The following is an 8,651-nucleotide window of genomic DNA, read 5'->3' on the forward strand; positions in this document are numbered from 1 at the left end:
TTTGTAGAGCTACAATTTTACTGTGTTTTACTCCCTAAACCACTTCCTTTTCCCCCAAGTGGTCCTTGTCTCTTGCCAGGCCGTCATTGTAAATAAGAATGTTCTTAATGACCTGCCTGGTTAATTAAAGGCCAATGACTGAATGAATATCAAATAAAGCGATAGAATTGGGTTTTTTTTTCTCTTTATCGTATAATGTTCACAAAATTTTGTAATTTTGATGTCCTGATACTGCGCCACAAAATATGTAAAATTATCTAAATATCTTAAAATATTTGCCTGTGCCCAAATTGAACATTTTTTAATTTCACCCGTGCCGTGCTGTGACGACATCTCGGCGCGTCCAATAAGAGAGAAGGTGCTGGAGGGTGAAAAAAAACTTGCGGGTTGTAGATCAGAGACGATCAAGATTGAAGAAAAAATAGTTTTGGCTGTGAGTCTGTGTGAGGAGCTGTGGGATACAAGACTGCTGGCCTATCGTGACCTCAATAAAAATGGATAAAAGTGGAGAGAAATCTCCCAAAATTTGGGCATACCAGGTGTGTTTAACAGTGGTAGAAAACTTTTGGTAGTGGTAGACAGCTTTTGCAAACCGAGCTGTAGGCTACTGTACGAGTGGGAAAAGGGTGGCAGACCGAAAGAAACTAGTTCAAGCAGCTGCTGACTATTGTAACATTTCTATAGTAAAAAGGTCTGAATTTGTTGTCCAGTGCTTTTTGTTCAAATTTTCACCACCTGAGCACCCCCAAAAGTGCAACGACGTAAGAGTTGATGTTTGAAGCACTCGGCCACATGCAAAGTGTGCTGGTCCTGATGATAACGGCCGTACTGGTTTGTGCATGGTTAATCAGCCTTTACACTAACACTGTGGCTTGAAGACATCAGTCATACTGCCTGTCCCGTCTTTTGTCCGTCCCCCCTGCAGAGCCTGGCCACCTGGGAGACGGAGAACAAGATGCACTGCAAGCAGACTCTGGTGGACGGGGACGGCCCCAAGACCTACTGGACCCGGGAGCTGAATGGGGACGAGCTCACACTGGTGAGAACAACGTCAGGGAGTCACGGCGGCGTCGTGACAGATTATCCTCCGTCAGGAAAAACAAAAAATAAAGATGATCCACAAGAAAGCGCTGTAATTCAGGGAGAGCGTGAGCTCAGCGGTGGCTCTTCGGGCTCACTTATTTAGGTAATACCTATGGAAGTAACATCTCTCCTCTGTTTGTGCTACAGAAAAGAGCAGTGAGAGTCATTCACAGGGTAGAACCATCGAACAGATTATTTATTTTGGCAGGTTTGTTGAAAATGGCGGCTATAGTTGAACTTCAAACAAAAAATAGATCGTTACCAGAACAGTTACAAAATGTGTTCAGATTGGAGGATGAGGACAAGGGACTTAAACTTGATTTCAAACATACTTTTGCAAGGCTAAACATAAAACAAAAGTGTATTTCTGTTACAGGTGTAAAATTATGGCATGGACAAAGCAAGGAACTGAAAAGTTGCACAAGTTTGTATCAGCTTAAGAAAATGTTTAAAAAAGAAAAGATAAGTGCCTACAAAAAAGAAGAAGGAGAAAGAAAAAAAATAGATAGAAGAGTGGTATTTTTGTTTGTTTTCTTGTTATAAATATGTGTATACCATATTTTCTGGACTATAAGCCGCACCTGAATACAAGCCGCATCCGCTCTATTTTTTTAAAAATAATTAAAAAAAGATATGCAAGCCGCAGATATTTATGTTGTTAGATTAGATATTTACTACATGTACAGAAGGATTTTGAACTGTAAATGATGTACATGTTTGTACCTAAATAGATCCTTTCCTAACAGTGTCTTTTAACACGGCAGCAACTTTGCTGATTAAAACGGGACAGAACCAAGACAAAATAATTAAAAATAAATAGATATTCATCTATTTATATATCTATTTATCTGTTTGAAATCTGCTTCTACCTACGTCTATCTGCTAAAGAAGAAGTAGCGTATTCTTCTTTGCATTTATTTTGTCTTAGTTTTGATTCTAATTCTGGTTAGAGCGCCACGAGCATTTATCGAAATTTTGTGAAAAAAGTCGAAATTTTGAGAAAAAAGTCGAAATGTTGAGAAAAAAAGTCTAAATGTCGAGAAAAAAAGTCGAAATGTCGAGAAAAAAGTCAAAATGTCGAGAAAAAAGTCACAATGTCGAGAAAAGAAAGTCAAAATGTCGAGAAAGTTAATAACCACACCTTTGTATAAGCTGCATGGTTCAAAACCTATGAAAAAAGTAGCGGCTTATAGTCCAGAAAATACGGTAGCTAGATTGGTGTTCAGTAAGTCAACGTAATGGTATTAACAGAGAGGGGCAGGTATCATAAGTTTTCTTCTTCCTGCTCCTTTTCTTTCACGGTGATAATGTGTACTTCATGGAATTTTGTACAACATTATTAAGAATATACAGTATACCATGAATGGAATAAATGAAATGAAATGAAAGTTAGCCTGTTCTCCGGCTCGTTCTCATGGAGGCCGGGGCTTAAAGCGGCCAGTGTTTCTCCGCTTGAGAAATGGTTAACGAAGCGAGGGAGGGAGTGCATGAAGTCGCCCGGGAGACTCAGCCGTTAAGGAAATGAGAGAGCCGAGCTTTCATCCACCCCGCCGAGAGACGTGAAAGGAGAACAAGAGCAGCTGCTACGCTGACATCGCTGTAATGCCCCCTGTATTTAGTCAGATTAATATGTGCAGGAGTCAATGGCTCTAAAGCCCCAACCGTGTTCGGGGGAGCCGTTGAGCGCTAAGGCGCAACACAAACAACTCACAGGGCTCTGCGGCGATCTCCGCTCGGCTCTCCGTGCTCCCACGCTCGCCTCCTTTGTTTTTCCAAGTCTTTATCGTATGAATGTGGACGAGGAGAGAGCTGGAAACAACAACAAAGGAGGTTATAATGCCGTACAAGCCGGCGCAGGGTGTTTATGTAGCTTCATATCCAGAGTAGGGCTGTTCGATTTTGCCCAAAAATAAAATCTCGATTTTTTTCTCTCAAAATCCGATTTTCGATTACGATTACGATTATTTTGTGAATTGACAAAAGGCAAAGAAATGATTTCAAATATGCTGTTTTTTTATTGAACATTTGCCCCATTGGGCTTTAAGTGTAAACTTTGCTCTTATTAAACCAAAAATGAATGAATAAAGTGCAAAACTCTGTAAAATAAGTTGAAAAAAAGTTAAAAAAAAAATAAAATATAAAGTTTTATCTCTGAAAAAAAAAATCAGCAAATCAGCACTTACAAACATACAGTTAGTTATATTTCCAATTAAATAAAACAAGACATTTTCTAATTAAACTAAACTGGGTCTTTGCATGCTAAATAATAATGCAACCCATGAAGGAGGTAGAGGTGTGTAATGTCAGTCATTACATTTGCTATTCACATTTGCAAGTTTTTTGCAAGGAACACGAGCCGGTCTACGGCATCTGGCTTGAGGGATGCCCGGTGGCATGTTCCAACGCCCCCTCCTACACTAAAGAGCCTCTCCCATGGGGCACTTGTTGCAGGTATTGAGAGGGGAAAAAAAAAAAAAAAAAAAAAAAATTAAAATCGATTTTACGATTTACACGTTTTAACATCGTTCTAATTACATAATCGCGATTACGATTTAAAATCGATTAATCGAACAGCCCGTACGGCGAGTACGTTTTGGGAAATGTTGTACTTTTAGGAGTAGTTTTGAATCACTATAATTTTTACTTTTACTTGAGTAGATTTGTGAAGAAGAAACTGTTCCTCTTACTCCGCTACATTAGGCTACGTTGAGCTGTTACTTTTCTTTTATCCCTTTTATCCACGTACGCGTCAATCTCATGACATCACTGAGTGATTCTTTGGGAAAAATGTTTCTTTTTGCATGTTTTGTCACATTTACACAGACTCAAACGCACACAGAGTTTCTATGAGTTCATGTTTGTTCTAGTTCTGCCTGGTTAAAAAAGAAAAGTACAAATTTTGAAATTTTGTACTACTTCTGCTTAATTTTTTTTTTATTCTGTTATTATTTCATTATTTATTAAAGTACTTGAATTTACTTTAAGATTAATTTAATTTAGCTATTTTCTATTTATTTTATTGATTTAATTTGCCTGAAGATGATTATTTTGTACTTCAGACGTTACTCAACAGTTACTCAGTACTTGAGTAGTTTTTTCACCAAGTACTTTTTTACTTTTACTCAAGTAATTATTTGGATGACTACTTCTTACTTCTACTTGAGTCATATTATTCTGAAGTAACAGTTCTTTTACTTGAGTAGAATTTTTGGCTCCTCTACCCAGCTCTGTTCATATCACAGGCCCGAGGCTCGTATTGATTAAACAGAAGGGGAATGGCTCCCGTTAATGCATCAGTTTCACACGGAGCTCTTCCCAGAGCAGACCGAGGAGCTGAGAGGGCTCTGACCTCCTCTGTGGGTGATAAAAGCTGACCGGCCCTCTGGTGACTCCCGGAGGGGGAGAAGCTCTGTCTGCCCTGACGGAGGGAGATGGAACTGAGCTGTGACATCAGCTCGTGGTTTCTGTCTCCCAGCTCTTCTCACGTCATTTCTCCCCGCAGCGTTATCGCTAGGGATGGGCGGTATGGACTAAAAAATGTATCATGATAATTTCTGACATTTATCCCGATAACGATTAAATGACCATAGAAAAAATACCAATTCAACTCCACCTTTGTAACTATAAATCTATCACCACATTCAGTCTTTGGAGCCCCCAAAACACTACACCACCAACTACACCAATTAAATTGAATTGATAAAAACCAATTAAATGAGTTACACCTGTACTGCAAAACTGTCAAACCGCCATGTTTGTTACACAAAAATCTCATCAACGAGAATTTATCTATCCTTCCTTGCTCACTCGCTCACTCGCTCACTCGCTCACTCGCTCACTCACTCACTCACTCACTCACTCACTCACTCACTCACTCACTCACTCCCCTCCCTCCCCTCCTTATAAAACCGTGTGCAGGCACACTTTTGCACGCAATGTTCGCTTTATAAATCACAGTCCAGCTGGAAGGTTGCGGAGGTGAATTCGCCTCATAGCCCGCCCTCTACACGCCCACTCCATACCATAAATGGGCAATGCAAAGTAGTATTTGCATATGAATGAGCCTGCTGAGCATGCGCAGCGGCTTCCTGCAGCCTGTTTGTGCGTCTGGATGAATGAGACGTGTCGAGCCACCATGCCACTGAATTTCACAGAGACTGAGCGCGAGATGTTGTGGATGAGGTGGAGGCCAGGAAAACAAGATTATTTGGTGGTCACAGTAAAAGTGCTGCTCAGTGCTGCTCAAGGCTGATTTATGGTTCCACGTCACACCAACGCGTACCCTACGGCGTAAGCTCTGCGTCGTTTTAACGCGGAACCATAATTTAGGCTTACGCCCGCACGTAAAGGTTTCACGTGCGCATAAAAACTCATTATATATATATACAAAAAATCTGTGTCCCTTTAGGGGCTCCGTAGAGCCCCTAAAGGCTCTACGGAGCCCCTCATTTGTTCTGTCCTAAAGCGGTGGGTGAAGAGGAGGTTCCCGGCTCGGCGTGTCCACCGCGGCTGCAGCAGCACCAGAGTCCTGACTGACGCTGAGCTTCACACACAGAGGGACACGATCAGCGCTATATTATAAGTCTGATATATGTTGTGATATGTGATATGACATTATTAAGAGTATGACATGAATCTGGCTTCATTTCACCACCTCACAGCCTGCGTTGCCAGTTCTCCATAAAGGGAAAGTTCGGTTTTTTGCAACCTGGACCTTATTTCTGGCATTTTTTATGGTCGTATACTCACCCAGGCAAGTTTGGTGTCATTTGGAGTCCTTCGGAAGATATTAGGAGTTTTTTGTGAGCCGCTTCTCCATATAACGGTAGTGAAGGGGGCACCGCGGGACACAGACGATGCAGCGTCTAAATAACACATGATTGCCGCGAAACTCGTTCATTTCTTTTATGAATCACTAGATCTGCTTCCAGGACCTGTTGTCTACATCCGGGGCTGTGTGTGTAACAAATAAATCAGTTTGTAAACAAGACCTCTGACCTGCATGACGTCATCTCTGTGCGCGCACTCTGTCCTCCGTTCAGTGAGCTCTTCAGCCGTATACTCCGGCTCAAAACGGTAAGGACGTCCATCATATTCAAAGTCGTCGTCCACAACCTCAGAATTTGACAAATATTCAGACATGTTTCAAATAACTAACAGTAAACTAACAGTAGCGAAGTCCAGCTGTACACAGAGCTGTGTCTGCGCTGCGCGATGGAGCTTGACTGCGTCGGTTTCAGGAGTGGGAGAACACGTCAAAGGAAAGGTTTTCTGAACTGTGATATAAACTGCTATAAGCTTAAAAAAAACACTTAAAATGATCAATAAAGTTAATGTTTGTGCAGGAAACAGATGCTTAGACACATGCCGAATACTTGAATATCTATGAGTAAAAAATACTGACTAGTAAAAAGCGTGATGGTTCTTAGATAGATAAAGTTTGATTAAAGCCTGTAACCTTTGACACGACTCTGGAAAGCAAGAGGCAGCTTTGCCCTCAGATAACCTCTGTGAGACTTGAGACATTTCCAAAAACGCTCCCCAACCCCGAGGCGAGGCGACAGTCGCAGAGCCCCCCCCCTGAGACGGAGGAGGATTAGAGATCATCAAGCAAGCGTCTGACTGAGGCTGGCAGCGCTGTAACTGGGGCGCATTGCAGCGATCTGCAGGGTCTCTGTCGCTGCTTTAGTCTGAAAACTCTTCTGAGGGCGTTGTGGTGCGGACGCTGCGCATGGATCAGTCTGTCAGAGGTTTCTGCTGGTTTCATCATCTAGCAGGCCGCTGAGCTGAGAGTGTTTCCCAGCGTCTCCTTAAAGGGGTCCTATTATGAAAAACTCATTTTTTCTTTCTTTAACATATATAAAGTGGTCTCCCCTCAGCCTGCAAACTCAGAGAAGGAGGAAAGCAACCAAATTCTGCAGTGTCTGTACAGCCGTCCGGATGATCCGTCCAGTGTGATGTGGATCTACGAGCCAATAAGATTCTGCTCCTGTCGTTACGTAACGACGGGAGCGATGCGTGAAACCACTAACAACTAACTCTGGCCGGAACAACAACAAGTCAAAATGTTGAGAAAAAAGTTGAAATGTCGAGAAAAAATTCTAAATGTTGAGGAAAAAAAGTCAAAATGTCGAGAAAAAAAGTCAAAATGTCGAGAAAAAAAGTCAAAATTTCGAGAAAAAAGTCAAAATATATAGAGTACGCCGTACGGCGATCTTCGCGAACAACGGACGAAAAAGGGATTATGTACATTCACTGAGTGAATATTATGAAAGTAAAATATATATTTCAATGTAATCAAAATGCATTTTTATGCAGAAACTAACTCAAAATATTGATTTTATTCACAAAAAAATAAGAAAATGTCCGCCATTGTTTTTTTTTTTTATTCAGTCCGCAAATGACGACGAAAAGCATTCTGGGAAATTTTTATAACCCCTCGCTCGCGAAGTCAGCATGTGAAATCCCTCGATGTGAAGGGGCTATTCTCAGCCCCTAGCCCTCGTTATACCCACTCCCCCTTGGTGAAAAGAGGAATTGGGACACCACTACCTTCATGGGAATGCGAAAAATTTAGGGGTAGTGAAGAAAACGAGGGCGAGGGGGAGAATTGGGACGGGGCCTTGGTCTTCAAGGACTTTAAAGAATACTTTAAAGTGGCCTCATATGCTTGTTGAAGTAAATCACTTCCACATAGTTCATCCGTCAGCTGACTGAAATGTAAAACTCCCTTTTTTTTGTGTCCTGCAGACGTTCGGTGCTGATGACGTGGTGTGCACGAGGATTTACGCCCGCCAGTGAAGCTCCGCTGCGACCTCCACCCGGACAAGACTCATTTAAACCTGCCGTGTTAACTTGCTAACTCATTTGCCAAATATCCTGTGTAATCTGTCTTCATCAGTCCTAGCCTCCACATGCGATAGTGAAGCCTCCGTAATCTGCTCGACTGTAGTGAACATTGTCTGTAGTCGTGGTAGCCGAGTATCTCCGTGTGCAAACATGCAGCCCCCCCCGCCAGCCGTCATTATAGGATTTAGTCGTCAGGTGCATCAGTCAGCTGTTCATGTTTAATGAGAGCAAACAATAAAAACAATGGAACAAACCGTATCTGAGACTCCTTCTTGTTTAGTCATCTTGCAGGGCTCGGTGGGTGCACGGTGCAGGCCAACGTAAGTGGTCTACTCAGCTGTCATACTGTATTTGAGACTAAAACCTTGCTGGTTGTCCTTCCGGTGAAAACTACCTTGACTATGTGCAGGACAAAATGAAGTCTCAAACTAAAAACTGAAAGATGTAACAAACAAAAACCATTGTGTCTTTCAAGACACAATGGTCTAAATCAGGGGTCTGCAACCCAAAATGTTTTAGAGCCATATTGGACCAAAAACACAAAAAACAAATATGTCTGGAGCCGCAAAAAATGAAAAGTCTTGTATCAGCCTTAGAATGAAGAAACACATGCTGCATGTTTCTGTATTAGTTATAACTGGCTACTCAGCTGCAAATGTAGCTAATGTCTTTCCACATGACTCTTTTTGTTATCGGACAACTTCTCGCTACAGAGCAAA

The 8,651-nt window shown here is 41.8% G+C and overlaps 1 protein-coding gene across 1 annotated transcript in view; it reads left to right on the forward strand.

Annotated features, from left to right (window-relative positions):
• LOC133444571 (cellular retinoic acid-binding protein 1) overlaps nucleotides 1-8,197 on the forward strand; it is a 43,865-nt gene extending 35,668 nt beyond the window's left edge. The window contains exons 3-4 of the mRNA XM_061722414.1: nucleotides 926-1,039; nucleotides 7,834-8,197. Of these exons, the coding sequence (XP_061578398.1) occupies nucleotides 926-1,039; nucleotides 7,834-7,884 (165 nt within the window). The 3' untranslated portion in view covers nucleotides 7,885-8,197. The remainder of the gene's footprint in view (nucleotides 1-925; nucleotides 1,040-7,833) is intronic.
• The last annotated feature ends 454 nt before the right edge of the window (nucleotides 8,198-8,651 follow it).

Source organism: Cololabis saira, chromosome 5 (genome assembly GCF_033807715.1).
Source record: "Cololabis saira isolate AMF1-May2022 chromosome 5, fColSai1.1, whole genome shotgun sequence".
Classification (NCBI taxonomy): Eukaryota; Metazoa; Chordata; class Actinopteri; order Beloniformes; family Belonidae; genus Cololabis; species Cololabis saira.